The 18,055-nt window shown below is 42.8% G+C and overlaps 1 protein-coding gene across 1 annotated transcript in view; it reads left to right on the forward strand.

The window, feature by feature from the left end:
* The first annotated feature begins 5,709 nt into the window (after positions 1–5,709).
* The window catches only part of Mrc1 (mannose receptor C-type 1), an 88,949-nt gene continuing 76,603 nt past the window's right edge, over positions 5,710–18,055 (forward strand). The window contains exons 1-2 of the mRNA XM_041630836.1: positions 5,710–5,787; positions 16,237–16,638. Of these exons, the coding sequence (XP_041486770.1) occupies positions 5,727–5,787; positions 16,237–16,638 (463 nt within the window). The 5' untranslated portion in view covers positions 5,710–5,726. The remainder of the gene's footprint in view (positions 5,788–16,236; positions 16,639–18,055) is intronic.

The following is an 18,055-nucleotide window of genomic DNA, read 5'->3' on the forward strand; positions in this document are numbered from 1 at the left end:
ACTTCAGCAAGATGGACTGCACCATCTGACCAGGTACTTCATGCTCCTGCAGTCATGGCTTCTCTATCATGCTGGACTGCACTATCTGACCAGGTACTTACTTCATGTTCCTGCTGTCATGGCTTCTCCATCATGCTGGACTGCACCATCAAACTGTGAGCTGAAATTAGCTCTTCTTCCTTAAGTGCTTTGTCAGGTATTTTGCCACAAGGATGAGAAGAGCAACTGAGACAAGCGCCTGCCCTTCCAATCGACTGGAACCTATCAACATAAAGGCAGGACCCATCGCTGTATAAGGGCTTTGTCTTTCTGTCTCCAAATGCTCACATGGCCATTAACATCTCAGGCAATAAAGCATTTTAACATGAAGGTGTGTGTGTTTTACAGACACGATGCTATTACACACTTATTGGTATATATATTCTGCAGTCATGATTCCTGCATATGGGAAAATTTTAAGGATGTGTAACTGGCTTTATTTCAGCAGTCATTTTGTTGTTAAGGTTTGGGAATGAATCTCATTCTGCTTAATACATGGCTGAATCAGGTTACCAAAGAATTTGTTGAGCTAATTTTCTGGAAACCATTTCAAAGCAAAGCAGACACCAACTTCACTTTATGTGGAATCCAGTGGGTGTGAGGTGGTTGGTGCTTGAGAAGGTCTGGGAGGAAATGAAAGTTTAGCAATTACCTTGCCAATTACAAAAGAGGATTTCCTTTACTGTTAGCTTGAGGAAGGTCTAGACAAGCAGCCACCATCATTAATAACTAGCCACAAAAACAGAATTCAAATAGTTCAAAAATACAAAGAGGATGTCAAAGGTTGGGTTTTAAAAATTGTGCTAAAACATATACATAACATAAAATGTATCGCAGTACCATTTTAAACCATACAACGGAGAGGAGTTGAGTTTACTTGCAGTGTTGCTTAACTATTAACGACAGTGTTTTCATGAATCCCATCCTCATCGACTGTTTCTATAAATCCAAAGTTAACTCTTTGTTTTCTCCCACTTCTAGCTTTTCTGCTTCTTCGCAATCTCCATTCTTTCAGTCCCCATAAGTTTTCCTATTTTATGCATCACAAGTAATTGGATTTTTACAATATTTGTCTCTGGATGTCCCAGTTATTTCACTGTAACTACACATCTAAAGGTTGTCCATAAGGTAGCAGGTATTAGAATTCCTCTCTTGTGGCTGTATAAGGTCCCATTATATGTATCTAACACGTTTTGTTTATGTATTAATTTTCCTGGTAGACACCTGGGTTACTTCTGTCTTTTGGCTTTTATAAATCATACAGCTATCAATGTTACAAAGATCTGTTTTCAGTTCGTTTATAGATATAATAAAAGTAGAACTGATGAATCAGGACAGTTCTCCATTTCACCCATTCAGCCACTGCCAAGCTGTTTTCCACATGGACTGTTCCGCTTAATTCTCTCATTGAGCAAGGGTCCCAGTTTTACCCCGTCCTCAGTAACACTTATGTCTGCTTTTGATAAGAGCCACCTTTTTGGAGGAGAGAGGGACCTTGTAGTTTGATTGAACTTCTATACTGGTTGTTGTGATTGAGGTTCTTCACATATGCTTACTGGCCATGCACAAATTTTCTCTGGAGAAATGTTAGCCCCACTCCAGTGTTCATTCCTACTGTCTGTGTTCTATCCTAAACATTAATCTCTTATCAAATAAATGCTTTGATAATGCTTTCTAATAATCGTGGTCTCTCTACTGTTTCTCCCTTCCTCTATTTTTTCCTATTTTTCTTCTTCTCTCTCCCTCCTTACCTCCAATCCTGCATCCTGTTTCCTTCCTTCCTTCCTTCCTTCCTTCCTTCCTTCCTTCCTTCCTTCTTTCCCTCCCTCCCTCCCTCCTTTCTTTTTCTTTCTTTCTTTCTTTCTTTCTTTCTTCTTTCTTTCTTTCAATTTTGAGTCAGGGTCTCACTATGTAGCCCAAGACAGCCTTAAACTTATCATCCTCCTGTTTCTGCTTTCCAAGTGCTGGGATTGCCAACAATTGTCATTGTGTCCAGCTCACTCTTCTGATAGTGTCCTTTCATCACCAAAATTTTAATTTAGAGAAAGTTGTCTATTTTTTTTCTAGGTGTCACAACCAATAAATAATTATCAAATCCAATGTCATAAATATTTTACCTGATTCTTTCTTGCGAGGGTTCTTGTATGCAGGTCTTTGTTTCATGTGGGGTTTTCTCTGTAAGTATTAAACCAACTGTCATTCTACATGGGGGTATCTAGTTTTCCCAGCATTTCCTGTTGAACACACGATTGCTTTCTCATTAAATGGTGTTGGCATCTTTTCAAAAGTCAACTGGCCATACATATTTGAAATTTTTATATAGGCTCTGTGTTGTATTCCACTGCCCTATGAATCTATCTTAGGTCAGTACCACCCTGTTAATATTACTGAATTATAGTTTTGCAGTAAATTTAAAGTATGAGTCCTCTAATTTCTTTCAAAATTGTTTTGGCTGTGTGTAATCTTTTAAGAGTCCACGTAGAGTCCTACTCCATCTGAGTAACACACTGTCAGGATTTTGATGAGGATTGCCTGCATCTGATTACCTCTTCAAGTATTTCCATCCTCTTCACAGTATTTAGTCTTCCATTCCATGGTCTTGGGCCATCTTTCTATTTACTTAGTTCTTTAATTTCTTTCAGCTAGGTCTTATATTTTTCAGGATGATTTTTTTGAGGTTGAATTTACTTCTAAGCATTTTATTCTTTTCTATGCTGTCTTACTTTCTATTGCTGTGCTGAGAACAGCACGAGCAAGGCAACTACAAAAGTGTTGACTGGTCTTATTGTTTTAGAGACGAGTCCATGACCGTCATGGTGGAGAGCATGGCAGCAGTCAGCCTGGCAGGCATGGCATTGGGGCAGTAGCTGAGAACTTTTATCTGACTCACAGACATGAGGCAGAGAGTGAACCACCCAGGAATGACACAGGCTTTTGAAACTGCAAAGCCTACCCCCAGTGACATATTTCCTCTAACGAGGACACACCTCCTCCAGCAAGGCCACACCTCCTAATCCTTCCCAAACAGTTTCACTAACAGGAGACTAAGCATTCAAATATATAAGCCCAGGTAGGGAAGCGTTCTCATCAACACCACTGATATTATAGTTGGAATTGTTTCCGTGATTTCCCTTTGAGCTGTTCATCACAGGAGTATGGAAATATAGTTGATATTTGTCTATTTCTTGCAACTTTGTTGATCTCATTAACTACATTTGATTTTTCTGGAAGGTCTAGAACTTTCTACATATAATGCCATCTACAAATAAAAGTTCCCTTTTTGTTCTCTAACTTAAGTGTTTTAAGTTTCTTACATAATTCCTCTGACTAGAACCTCTAGTTTAAGGTTGAACAGAATTGTGAAAGCATTTACAAAACACCAGTCATCCCTCCGAGCTCACAGGCTAGTTTTTAGAGGATAAGGTCCTTATTATCCAGGCTGGTTCTAAGAATGCTGGTTTGTATAACCTATATATCCATAAAACTGACAGCTGCCTAAGAGGTGGGTGATGAGGACTGACAGGTGAGGGATGGATGATGGAAGCCTCCAGAAGTGAAGGGTTGGAATTCACTAATATTCACCAACTTCTTAACCAAGTTCTTACTTGGATGCTTTATGCTCTTTGAAGAGAGACCCACGGGGAGTGCAAAAGTGTTACTATGAACAGTTCCTGGCATTACAAAGATTATTTTAACGAAAGTCCCATGGAGATTCCTACTCCGCCGTCACCGAAACCATGGATTTGAGTTGATTTGGTAACTTCGTATAACCTCATAAATCTTTGTTCCAATTAGATAAAGATTATGAAGACAAATCTTTTGTGGGATAGTGCACTTTATTGTAAATCCAAGGGTCTTATAACTGACTCTGATTTTTAGTCACACAAATGCATGCATGATATACTTGAATAATAAAATTATGAATATAAGGATGTTCAATTAAATTTTATTTCTCTCTGAAATCAACATAAATCTAAATTATTTGGATGATTTGCCTTTAAAAGACCTAAATATTTCAATTAAAACATTATTGTGAGTACTGGAGAGGTGACTCACCAGTTAAGAGCACTGGCTACTCTTTCAAAGGTCCTGAGTTCAATTCCCAGCACCCACATGGTGATTCAAAACCATCTGTGATTAGATCTGGTGCCCTCTTTTGGCATGCAGGCAGAATACTATATACATAATAAATAAATCAATCTTTAAAATATTTTTGTGGAGTAGGCATGGTGGGAAATACCTTTAATTCCAGCTCTCAGGCAGCTGAAACAGGAAGATCAAAGATTCAAGGCCAGTCTGACCTACAAAGCAAAGCGGTGTTTCAGTTTTCTTCTGGTAAGTGAGTTAAGCAATATTCGGAAATAAAACATTTGGGTCTCATCAGTTTTGGAATAAATTCGTTTGTCAGTTAAATGTTGGCAGAATGAAAATGAGTGGTGGGTCCCCGTGCCATGTCTACTCTCAGAATTATCCTAAATTTAAGTTTTATAAAAAGAGAATTGATGAGGGAGATCACAGCTTTTATTGGGAAGCAAAGCGTGCAACTTTGCCCCAGAACTGATGGATCTTACAGTTTTTTTTTTTTGTTTGTTTGTTTGAAAACAGACTGTGCGTTTAAAGTTTCTAAATCTCCAGTCTTTCCAGAAGCTTCATTTTGAACCACCGACATTTCCCGCGCTCCAGTTTCAGGTCTTCCCCAGCAATCTAATCCTTAGTATCCATTTCCAAATATTCTTAACTCTTGTTGTAGTCCTGAGGGAAAAGATCGGTGTTTAGGTCGGTAGGCATGGTGTTCAGTGAACGATCCTGTAACAGAATTCCACTCTCATTAAATCAAGCCAGGTTTGCATTTGCCAGTAGAGGTCCTTCTGTCTTCAAACTCAAGGGGACTGTGGTGGTTGAGTACAGGCCACAAGCTGATTGCAAAGCTCTCGTCACTGTTTCCTCCGGCTTTCTAGAGAAAGGCTTCTGGAACTTCATCTCCTGGCCTCACTGAGATCGTATCTTCGAATTAATTTCTCTTTCATTTTCCTTCTAGCAACAAGAGCCACACCTTTGATCCTTTCTAAGGTGTGTGTGTGTAGGGATGGTGGGCCGGCTGGCGGCGGTGTGGGGGAGGGTTCTATGACTAAATGCAGAGGATTGAGAGGCAGTTTATACTTTTGGGAAATGTTTCTGGCCTTTCCAGTGTGGTCCCTTTCTGACTTTAGAATTGAGGCTGGGAACCTCGACAGCTGCCTCCTACAGTCTTTCAATTTCCCCACCCAGGTAATACATACATACACACTTCCCAGCACTTGAGGAACACTCCGCATGCTCAGTTGGGTTGCCTCTCCCTCCCACAGACCAGGCCCAGCTCCTCACTTCTCCCCACATCCTGTGCTCACTCCTCTCCTACACGTGTGCCTCTCTCCCCTTCCCCCTGCGCCTTAGCTTACGAAGCAAAGTTGTAACTTTGAATTCCTGTTTTTCTAACCGCCCCCATGTGACAGGATATCTCTCAATTGGAGGGTTTTCCTAAATTCAGGAGTCCTTTAAAAGGGACAGCTTCCTCTGCCCTCCTCTTCAGCCGGGCAGCTCCCAGACCCTGGACTAGGCAGAGGTGCAACCGGGAGACCTGGCCGTGTTCTTTCTCGTTTCCTCTCCCCTCCCTTCCATCAGTGGAAGACAAGGGTACATACTGGGCCATGAGGCTTCCCCTATTCCTGGCTTTTATCTCCGTCATCCCCGTCGCCGTTCAGCTATTGGGTAAGTCTGTTTTGAGGTGGGGGCTTTGCACACCTTTTGTCTGGAGTTGATGCTCAGAGACCTGCGCAATCAGGAAGAGGACTGGAGCACACCGTTCTTGCAGCACCTGTGGTTTTACCAGACCACAGTCAAGCCTGCATCTGACCTTGGCCTTGCAGCCAATGTGGGAGTCAAGGGAGAGTCAGGCAATGCTGTTGCCCTCCAGTGCCAGAAGCTGTCCAGGCTGAAGCCCCCCCAGGACCTCTGTCCTCCTGTGGGTATCTCTCGGGTATGGCTATTTCAATCTGATTTGTGCAATGGCTTCTTGTTTTGTGGTTTGCCCTACTTCATTTTATGCCATTGCCATGCATGCCCAGCAATATCCTCCGAGCATCTCTGGCAGGAGAAGGGGAAGTTGCTTCCCCTCATCTGAGAGGCAAAAGGATGAGGAGCGGAAATTGCCCTTGAGGAGGGACTCTGTGATTCTCACACTCTACTTTGTGTGTAAAGATTTTCATTTTTGACTTTTCAATTTAATTAATTTATATGTTTTATATCCCGACCACAACCTTCCCTCCCTCCTCTCCTCCTACTCTCCTCCCCCTCCTCCCCTTTGCCCTCATTCATTCTCCCCTCCTCCATATTTACTCAGAAAGAAATAGGACTTCCCAAATCACACAGACCCAGAAAGAAAAGCATGATATGTGCTCACTCATAAGTGGATATTAGCTGTAAAATAAAGGACAATCATGCTACATTCCACAGACAAAGAGAGGTTAGGTAATAAAGAAGGCCAAGTGGGGTGGGAGGGGGAGAAGACACAGGAATGAAGACATTCAAAATTTTTATTGCTAGAAAGTCCATCCTTATCTGTATCCAAAATTGTTCAGACTGTCTCAGAAGTGGATGTGTTCAGTGCTAAAGTCTGATGGTGGTTGGTGTGTCTGTAGGAACTGATCAGGGCTCGTTAGATGCTCAAAGGCAATGCTAAATCTGTACTTCTCTGAACTCTTAAGCATCAAAATGGAAGGGCCTGGGAGAGTTTCCACTCCCAGATCTATTTTGAGACTATTTTAGCTTCTTATCACTCTTTATTTCCATCAGAAAACTAATGCCTGCTGGACACAGTTTGTGCCCTTGATCTTTGACCATGTCCTGCTGTGAAACCGATGCTGGAATTTCTCTAGGGAACTGTTTGATAAAGTTTTCCTCAATTTTCTTAAGAATGTTTCTCTTCTTGAGATAGCAGGATGCCTCCCTAATCCACAGATATGGGATAGAGTGTGAGGTTCTGTGGGTCTTTGGGCACAGATACGGGGCAGAGTGTGAGGTCCTGCCGGTCTCTGGGCACAGATCCTGGGACAGAGTGTTCTGCAGGTTTCTTTGTGGACATAGATATGGGAGTATAGAGTGTGAGATCCTGCAGGACTCTCTAGAGAATAAAAAAACCAAACAAAAAGTCCCCATTGAGCTGCTTCCCATTGACTTTAAGCTCCCCATATGTTACAGCAAGGATTATCTGACTCACCCACATGGTTTTATATTATGGTAAGAAGTCAAGGGGGCCTGGGAGAGCAAGAGTGGAAAGTGAGTGGCGTGCTGGGTGGGCTTCCACCTGCTGAACAGAACTTCTAGGCATTTGACCGCCCACACCTATCGCCATCTCCAGAAGGCACCCTTTCCAAGGTAGCGCTTGTGCTAACGACTCATGATGCTGAGGCTTTTCTCTCAAGCCATGACTTCCTCTCGTTTTTGAAGCTTGGGCTTCCCATCATGTGACACCCTGCTTTGCTGTTTCCTGAGATCTGGGAAGGTGCCCTGTTGTTGCAAGCGTCTCTTCCCAGTTCTGCTTACATGGCCTCAGGATGGCAGAACCACTATGAGATTATTTACTCATGGGAGGAGGGGTCAGCAAGTACCATGGATCAGCTAGTGTTCTATGTTTTGTGGTCTTCTATAAAAGAAGTTGTTGAGTTTACCAGCACACCATTGCCCATGAGCCAAAATTACCAAACTATATTTCTCTGTTTAGTCCAAATTCAGTTCCCAACAGCTCTCACGATGTCTCCACTATAATTATGACTCCACACATACGTACTGAGGCCTAAACACTGGCAATAACACTCAAGACAGCAGGCAAGCCAGAAGCAAAGAGGACAAAACATAGCCAGCTTATCAGTGGCATCAACACACAGGTGCAGAAAGTGGTACTGGGGTGGGATGCTCCCTTGGGGAAGAAGAAAATGTTCTGGGTCATGGGGTAGCAAGGCGATCATCCTATGGGTCTTGCGAGGTGATGGGGAACTAGGAAAGGGGATCCTGAGAACTCAGGTGTCCTTTAATTGGCTGTCAACTAAGCAAGTTTCCGATCTTACTCTTTGGGACTTAGTGTATTGGTACCACAAGAAAGTAAGACAAACACAGCAAGCGCTTAGGCCAGAGATGGCTCAATACGTAAAGGTGCTTGCGGCTAGGCCTGACAACTTAAATTTGATGCCTGGGACCCACATCGTGGGATGGCTTCTGATCTCCACATCAATTGTCTGGCATACTCAACACAGAACTGCAATAAATACAATAAAACTTTTTTGAAATAAACAAATCAACAGTAAAAAGAGGGTGGGGCATGGCTTTACAGCAGAGTGCAAGCCTAGAACCTCCCAGTGAGGGACAGAAAATCACAGGCTCTGGAGTAACACAAAAATACCTGGATCTAGAAGGGAAGCAGCTCGGTTGTGACTCTGATGCGGACATCATGCTAGACCATTTTTCTTCGAGTCTATTCTACTTCAGTTTCTCCATCTAATGTCCAGAAAGGAGTGACGCTAACTGTCACGTTATTGCAGTATCCGATCTCCCCGTTGCCCTTGCAATCTTTGATTTCACTTTAAACACATCTCGTGAAGCATGGATGCTTAACTTTATGTATTTCCTCGAGTTCAACATAGAATAAAACCGGCCTCATTCTCCATGTTCCTATTTGTTTGCTACTGTGATCTTTTCCACAGACTCCTCAGACTTCATGTCTGAAAGCCCGTTTTCTCTTATCCTGGGAACAGATACGTAGGTTAGATTGATGTTAGTTAAGCATGATTTTTATTACATTTTAATTTATTGATTATGTCTGTTTGTGTCTGTGTGTGGGTTTGGTCTTGCCACGGCATTCATGTGAAGGTCAGAAGACAACTCTAGGATTTGGTTCATTTCTTTTTTTTTTATGGTATTTGTTTATTTATTAAAGATTTCTGTCTCTTCCCCGCCACTGTCTCCCAGTTCTCTCCCCCTCCCCCAATTAAGTCCCCCTCCCTCGTCAGCCCAAAGAGCCATCAGGGTTCCCTGCCCTGTGGGAAGTCCAAAGACCACCCACCTCCATCCAGGTCTAGTAATGTGAACATCCACACTGCCTAGGTTCCCACAAAACCCTGAGGGTCCCAGGGATCAAACTCAGGTCCTCAGAATTGGTAGCAAGTGCTTTCACCCACTACACTATGTAGACAGTCCCATAACTTTAAATTTTAATTTATAGGTGTTATGTATATAATATATATAGGAACACACATATAGAATTATAATATGTACTGTAGATAGTATTTTATATATGGTTACAAACAATATGTGTATTACTATTCATTCATTTATACAGTATACATATAGGGGGCATGTATATACAATACATATAGCTTTATATATATATAAACTATATATGACTATATAAAACATAACACACATATGTGTACTACTGTGTACATCTAATGGAGCCAAAACATAACATAGAGCCGGAAGCCATAGTTTCATAGTTTCAGAAAAGAAAGTGACACATGCTTTAGTACCTGAAAAACAACTAGACTTTGAAGAGTAAGTGGGTTTCGGAGGTCAGTGAGCCAGCGACACCTAGCTCCTGCGTATTGCTTTCTGGCATTGAGGCCGAGAGGTGGCATCATTTATCAGCTGGTCTGTTCCAGTCAAGAAAGAAATATGGGATTCTAAAGAACAGTACAGTAAAAGGTGGTCTTAGATATTTGGATTTACATCAACAGTTTTTTTCTTTCCAAGAGGGGAGAAGGGAATCAAGATTTACTGAGTTTTCTGAAGGAAGAATGACTCGGAGTATTAATCCTATTTCACAGATGACAAGATTGACCTAGAAAGGATGAGTTTAATTATGGCAATGCAGGATGTCACAGACCCTCCACAGACCCTTGTGGACCACATGACTTCTCCAAACTTCCACTGTCTTTCTGTTCAACTGTCCCTTTGCCTGGCTGCTTCATCAGCTCTTTTTGTTGTTTGTTTCCAGTTTCATCCTGTTCTGAGCCGTCTCACACCCCACTCAAGCCTGTTTTCTCCACACTCCTGATAAGGAAGGAGTATGAGCATTGGTGGAGGCATTCCTGCCTCAGGCACTGTTCTAGGCCCTTCAGATGGTCTCATTTACTCTTGCAGACCCAGTAGGTGCTGTGGTTCACTCTCGTTTCAATAGATTGAAAGCACAGAAAACTAAGAGACTTAGCAAAGTCACACAGCAAGTGAACAGTGAACTCTTCATTTTCTACTGACAAAGTGCTAAACTCTGGCTGCTTACTGGGTGATGGATACACAACATGAATTGGTCAGTATGACTATATGTAGGAAAAAACAGTACACAGAGGCAATTTCTTACCTGCAGGTGTTTGTTGTCCCTAAGCTGGGGATCAGGCTACTGTTGGGAAGCTGGTGGGTTAGGAGACAGTGGAGCCTGAAGGGCAGCACAACCTGAAGGGATGGCCTCAGGACACACCTGGAACAATGGATTGATCATGGGGCAGTGGAGAAGCCTCCTTCCGCTATGATGGGACTTTGTAACAGGGAAAGTGTAGAAGTTACCCTTTTAGAGAAAAGAGAAGGGTACTGGAAAATGTCTTGCCTTCTCCCCCCCCCCCCCACACCCTTTGAATTCAGAATCAATTATGTTACCACAATTATGCCTCTCCAAGTGACCACAGGGAACGAGATGAATTAGTAATCTCTGTGATGTGCTAGTGAATGAATAAAGAATCAAAGTGAAGAATGAAGCAAGTTTCCTTTCACCACCCCTCCCAACTTCCAGCCTGGCGTTTTGTGTAGCTGAGGGGCACGGTAAACATTTCCCGCTGGGTTTTAGTGTTAGGGAGGTGACATGGCACTGCAGGCTTCATCTTCATTTCCTGAGGGTGACAGACATACTGTCTATCCTCAGTCTGGAGTCCTGCAGAAGGTGACTGTAAAGATAGTCCAGCCCCTTAGAAAGCATGTTCGCCTCGGGCTAATGTTTACATATAAATCTGGTGAGCGTGAGCCCCTCCGCTCTCTTTTTTTGTATCTCCTGCTCATCTCTGGATCCCTGGTGTTGTAAGCTATTCCTTCATTAAAATTTGCTGTTTCATATTAAGCTAGCCTGGTTATTACGCCGACTACAGGTGACATTGCATAGCTGTGATTTTATTGGGAAGCCATGTCAGGAAACACTACCCAGGCAAATAGGGAAGTGAGATGGGAAGGAAAAGCATGCAATTATGCCAGTGTGAGGAACTCAGATTTGCAGTGGGGGTCTGGTGACACTGCCACCAGACCCCCACTGTCCTCTAGAATTTACAACACCGGGGCTTCTATTCCTCCCCATCAGTCACAGGGGATGTGGATCTGACCTGCCAGATCTGCCCTGTGTGCACACCCTAGTCATAAAATGTCCCCAGGCAGAGAGTCCTGACATTTTGGGATGTGTTACACTGTGTGGACCATTGCAGAAGTTGAGATAGAAAGAGAATTCTGACAATACCTATTCCAGAGTCCTTTTCTAGCCTCTTCTAATCCAGCTTCTCAGTCTTCCAGTTTTACTATGTGTGCTAGTGTCATTATTTTACATGACAATAGAGAGAATCTAAAAGTGTATTAAGGGAATATAGTGTATTATATTTCTATCCCTGAATACGCCCCCTTTAGGACTACATTTCTTTGCTGGAAGATTTTGACATTTATTCCTTTGTTTAATATTATAGAGTCATTTTAAAACATGCCTACAGCAAAATTCACACCTTATTGGATACTTGGTCTTCTGCCTCACGCATGCTTGCCCTGGAATTTAGGTTGAGGTCAGAGGACAACTTGTGGGAATTGATTCTTCCCTTCCATCATGTGGACCCCAGGGATCAAACTCAGTTAGTCAGACTTGGATACAGACAACTTTGCCCGTTTCACTCATCTCTTTGGCCCCTCTTAAGTTGTTATTATTATTGTTTTATCTGAGATATTGGCTTGAAACTTACTGTTGATTTTCAAAATGTATTTTTTACATTTACTTACTTTTGGTCCTTGAAAGGACTACAGCAGCCATGTTTCCTTGGTGTGGGGAAGGAAGGAATGTCTTTAGATTCTTCATACTGTCATTATCACAACAATTCGCACAGGATACATTTGCCAAGTATTCATTGAAAAATAGGTGAGAAAGATAAAGATGAAAGGAGAGTCCTGCAATATTTAGAAGTTCCAAGTGTGTAGGTATTAAATAAAATCTTCAGATATCCCCGTCCATAGGGAGATTGCAGAGAAATGAACCCTTTTGTCCTTCTGTCCCTATGTGGTGTTTCTGTTACAAAAACATAACTTGTATGGCAAATATTAGAATGTTTACAAATGCTTTCCACCGGTATACTTAGAAACGACAGCGATGCCCTGAGCTGACTTTTGGCCGAGGTCTTAAACATCCTTTTGGAGGAAGATGTATGACTTGTTCAGCCAGATGCGTTTGACAGGGACAATGATGAAAGAGAAACTGCACCGGCGATTGGGAGAAGCACGTGTGTGTTTCTGTCAGCACGCTTTGATAACGAGCGTTTCCTCGCATTGTCCAATGGCAGCGACATCCCACTTGCTCCGCTTCTAGCAGCCAAGGAGAAGCACAGGAAACAAGCACAGATAAGTGTGCATTTTAGGAGCAACTCAGCCAGCGTTCTTTGCAGGAGTCAAGTTGCTTATAGATGTGTCGGGAGGGAAATAAGTCTGCAGGGAAAACACGCATGTAAAATAGTTCCGTAATCATGAATCCATTGTTGAGTATAAAACACTTCAGTTATATCAGTCATTCGTTAAACTAAGACTTATTGAAAAATTATGTTTCCTGAAGAAAGATGATAGTATTGAACCAGAGAGGCCAGGTCCTTCTCATGGGGTTTATAATATTGCAAAAGCAGACACAGTAAAAATAAGTAAACAAGGTTGGCTGACCTGCCTGTTATCTCAGTGCTTAGAAGATGGAGGCCGGAGGGTCGGGAGTTCAAGATCTGCCTCTGTGCCATAGAGAATTCAAGGCTATCCTGTGTCAAAAATCTCCAACCCCCACAAAGCTCACAAATAAAAGGAGAGCATATACTGCAAGAAGGTTGTGGGTATCCTAAAGAAAAGAGAGGAGTAAAATGAGCGGAGGTGGCCAGCTCATGGAGGGACTGACACTTGAGCTGGGACTATGAAGTGGCTAAAATAGCAACCAGCCAGGAGTGTTGAGTAACAGCAAGGCTCAGCGCTGGCGGTGGTGAGTGTTGGTGAGGGGCCGTGGGCCGAATGGTGAGGAGCAAGGAGTGAGAGGTGTCAGGGCTAGATGGCTCCTTGTCCAGAGATCTGCTTTGTGAAAGTCAGTTGCTTTCCTCTTGGGCTCAGTGGTTCCAGACCTGAAGGGATTCTGCCCTTAGAAAATCAACCTTGGTTGCAAGCCCCGTCTTTAACCACTAAGCCATCCCCTTTTATTGGGTGATGGTGGTGCATGCCACTTGGAAGGCAGAGACAGGTGCATCTCTGTGAGTTTGAGGCCAGTCTGTCTGGTCTACAAAGTGAGTTTCAGGACAGACTCTAAACCTACGGAGAAGCCTTGTCTCAAAAAACAACCAAAAAAAAAAAAAAAGGTAAGAAACCCAGATTTTTAATTAGAAACAAAGTTTTCTCCCAAGACCTTAAGACAGAAAAGAAACAAAACCCATTGTCTAAACCAAGAAATACTCCACCAGAATAATGCATGGAGGGAGCTCCACCAATGAGACAGCAGGAATAGACAGAATCCCACTCTTCCACGTCGTTCAGTGGATTCAACAACCGTTATGTGGGAGAAGGCTTTGCTGTATAGAGACATATCAGTGTCCTCTCGTCAAAGGAATCTGGGTCACCAGAAGTCCTCTGCCTCCATGATTCCTCTTCAGAAAGAGCTGAGAGTAGAGCAGGACCACGATGGTGACAGTGACGTTAGAGAAATGAGAACAGAGGAGGGAATGGATGTGGTGCTTCTCCCTCACCTTCTCTGCAGATTGCACACAGAATTGGGAGGGGTGGACGTGGGAGAGAGGAAGGGAGAGAGAGGGAAGGAGGGGGAGGAGGAGAGGGAGAGAGAGCTGGGAAACTAGGGTGACTAGTGGATTTAGGCTTGTGAATCTGGGTGCATGATGAAGCATTGAGAAAGAAAATGCTGGATGTTGCTTCCTGCCCTGGATGTTTTTTTTTTTCTTTCCCTTTCCCAACTTGGCATAGTCTAGAATTATTTAGAAAGAGGAACCTCATTTGAGGAACTACCTCCATCAGATTGCCAGTAGGCAAGTCTGTAAGGCATTTTCTTGATTAATGGTTGATATGAAAAAGCCCAGATCACTGGGGTTGTTTTGACCGTGGGCAGGTGGCATTGGCTGTATAAAGCATGCTGAGCAAGTTAGTAAGCGTTGTTTCTCTTCTCTGGTTCCTGCCTTGATTTCCCCGGATGATGGAGCGTGACTCAAGAATTGTAAGCTGAGATGAACTCTTTCCTCACCAAGCTGCTTTTGGTGATGATGTTTTACCATAGCTATGGAAACCTAACTAGAGAGTTCACAAAAACACTACTGTAACTGGAGTGAGATTCAGGTGAACTACAGATGAAAATCGGGTACATGAAAGTAAAACTCTCTGAAGGGAGGCCATGCTCCTTGTACAGACTTTCCTGTCCTTCCCCATCAGAGCGTGACTGTCTCCTGGTTTGTTTTTTCTCTGAATAAGGGGTTTTAAAAAGGCCAGGCAGTAGTCAAACCAGAATGACTGAAATCTGGAGTGTAAGATCGGTGTGTGGTTACTGCTGAGATTATACTGAGAGCAGCTCGGAGTAGTGGAGGGCAATACCAGCTAGGAAAACACAAGGGAAGAGCTAAGCTAATGGAACATTCGCAGTCTGCTTTAAATGAGAGGAGGTTGACGAGCATTTTGTATGCTAAATGCTCTTAGTAGTTTTTTAAAAAATGTTTTATTTTCTTATTTTCTGTGTTTTACCATGAGCAAAGCACCCTACTTTTTAAAAGTTTTAATTTTCTTGAGGAAGAAAGTAACTTACCTTCTCGCACTAACTCGTGGGCAGCAACAAAGTGGAGTCAGGTGTGGGAAGGAGTTCAATTAACAGGTGACTTAGGTGTGGCGTGTGTAAGGGACAGTTGTCAACTCCAGAGAAGCAAATGGTAGCCGATGTTCTAGATCTGTGTTTTACGGAGTTTGACATATTTATAACATACAGCAATACAGCATTTATGACATAAAGCACATGTAACATATTTCTAATATATAACATATTGATGACATGTAGCACCCCAGAAGAGAGTGGCAAGAATTAGGAATATGGATGAGAAGAGGCAAGGAGTCTTCTCCAGTGTGGGCATGGGGAGAGGAGCAAGTGAGCCAGGAGACAATGGCCTTTTGAGGCCATGATTCATTATGGGCTTTTAGTCGAAAGTCCGAGACTTGACCTCAGAGTGTAGGTGATGCCAACTGCACTGGGGAGTTGAGAACAGGAAACAGAATTGCTATTTGAAAATAATCTGGAAATAGGGAGGGACTCTTCTGACTGCTGCTGTTCCTACTCCCTCTCCCTCTCCCTCTTTCCCTCCTCCCTGCTTCAGCCCCAGAATGGTTTGGTTAAGAATAACTGAGATCATTTTTTTTCCAGATTATCAGAAACCCAACTTTACCAGCTTATTTGGAAAAATATTTGGAAAAACATTGTCCAAAGTAGATAGAAGAAATTTAGGAAAATGTTACAAGGAGGGGTTAGTGTATATTTCTGTCAAATATCAATCTTTTATTTTTTCCTTGGATAGTCTTTAAAAGTAAACAGAAAAGAAACACCTTGACATGAATTCATACAGAAGGAAATTCATGCTTACCAATTTTTTTTTTCTTGATTTTTTTTTTCCACCAAAGGAAGTCCCATTTGACCACAGATCAGCTATGGAGGATGAGCCAAAGCTACCCAAACTCATTTCCTACCAGGTCCCTCCCCAAGTCTGTCTGTCCAGCTTCCAGGGGGGAGAGAAGCATCCCGAGACAGTTACCTCCGCCAGTTTCCCTGGAACTATACCTCTCTAGGGAAACAGAAGTCTGGGAACTTTTGTCTTAAAATATTGCCCTCGTTATGTGAACATACTTAATCATCGTGTTTTCCTTCATTTCTCTGAACAGACACGAGGCAATTTTTGATCTACAATGAAGATCACAAGCGCTGTGTGGAGGCTCTCAGTGCCAGCTCGGTGCAGACCTCAAGCTGCAACCCAGAAGCCGAGTCCCAGAAATTCCGCTGGGTGTCGGAATCACAGATTATGAGTGTCTCTTTCAAATTATGCTTGGGCGTGTCTTCAAAAACCGACTGGGCCTCAGTCACTCTGTACGCCTGCGACTCGAAAAGCGAATTTCAGAAATGGGAGTGTAAGAACGACACGCTCTTTGGACTCAAGGGCACAGAGTTATATTTTAATTATGGCAACAGGCAAGAAAAGAACATCAAACTTTACAAGGGTTCCGGTTTGTGGAGCAGATGGAAGGTGTACGGAACCACAGATGATTTGTGCTCAAGGGGTTATGAAGGTAAGAGCTCAGAGGGCATCATCCTTATGCCAACTGGCTTTCTGTCTCCTTGCGTGATGCTGAAGGAAATAAGTGTGCCCTACTGTGTAAGTCATCACTGTGAGCTTTTGAATTATTCTGTGATCTAGATGGACTTGAAGGTGAATAAGTGTGAAAAAATGTCCTTAATAACCATTAGTTATTGGTAATTCATAGGAAATATGACTTTGAGTGCCTTTATATTACCTACTTTTAAGCAATGTGTTATAGTTTTCAGAAGTAGTTCATTGTGGTCTTTGACCCAAGCCTTCTGTTTGACATTGAGACTGTCCCGTTAGCTCTAATGAGGCTTTTCCTTACCTCCAGGGTAAGGTTAGGATCTCTCTGGAGAAATGATCGCAAGGACATTCTTTACTTCAGATGACCTGAAATGAAACTCTGAGTGTTTCTGATTATTTTGTGACGCTGTGGTATTTGGAGACAATAATCATTCTGGATTATTCAAACTGAGGAACTGGCTCATGGATTAGTGGCCATATCTAGTCACCTGCCTTAGATAAAGACACCATGAGCAGGGAGGGCAATTTCTTTATTTGAAGTGAATTCTTTGAGCCATCAAAGGGGAAAGATACTCAGAATTTTTAGTCTCCCCTTGTCTTAGTCAAATTTCATTCACTTTGAATCAGACAGCAAATCAAGACAATTCAAAAGAGCTTTGAACCTTTTACAAAGGCTTTTCTTTTGAACCAGATCATGCCACAGCCCCATTTCACATGTGGATATTTGGCTAGTATGAGGTATTATCTTGAACAACTTCAAGGTTGGAGGAAGAACAGGCCTTTGGGGACAGGGGAAACTTATTCCTAAACGACTTTTCTGCTGGGGCTGCGGAGACCTCGCTTATCACAGTGATACAGCCCAGGAACCCAGTTCCCTGTAAAGAGGTTATTTGTCTGCTTTCTGTCCATCTAGAAGAAGAAGAGGAGAGGAGAAATTGAAGTCATTGAGGGTGGAGTTCAGAAAAGAGCTATGTCCAGACATTTATTGAACGTGATATAAACTTAGAAATTCCAAAAGAGGCAAGCCAAGCAGTGCCACCTTCCAGGGGAAACAACAGAAAACTCGAAGGGCAAGATAAGCTTGCTCAGACTTGATTGTGTCAAATTCAAAAAGGGGCCGATTGTCAGGTTGAGGAATTCAATTTGAGGATAATACTGTTAGAGTTCGCCTCTTGGAACTTATGTTTCCTTCTTTTCTCACAGTCTTGGGGGTTAAATCTAAGGCTGCACACATTCTGGGCATGCGCTCTCCTGCTGAGCTCTGCTTTCAGTTTTTCAGTTCTCCCTCCTGCCCCGAGACAGGGTTTCTCTGTGGCTTTGGTTCCTGTCCTGGAACTAGCTCTTGTAGACCAGGCTGGCCTCCAACTCATAGAGATCCG

This window comes from Microtus oregoni, unplaced genomic scaffold, assembly GCF_018167655.1.
Source record: "Microtus oregoni isolate MIOR12 unplaced genomic scaffold, Mior012 000035F_ref0000213, whole genome shotgun sequence".
Classification (NCBI taxonomy): Eukaryota; Metazoa; Chordata; class Mammalia; order Rodentia; family Cricetidae; genus Microtus; species Microtus oregoni.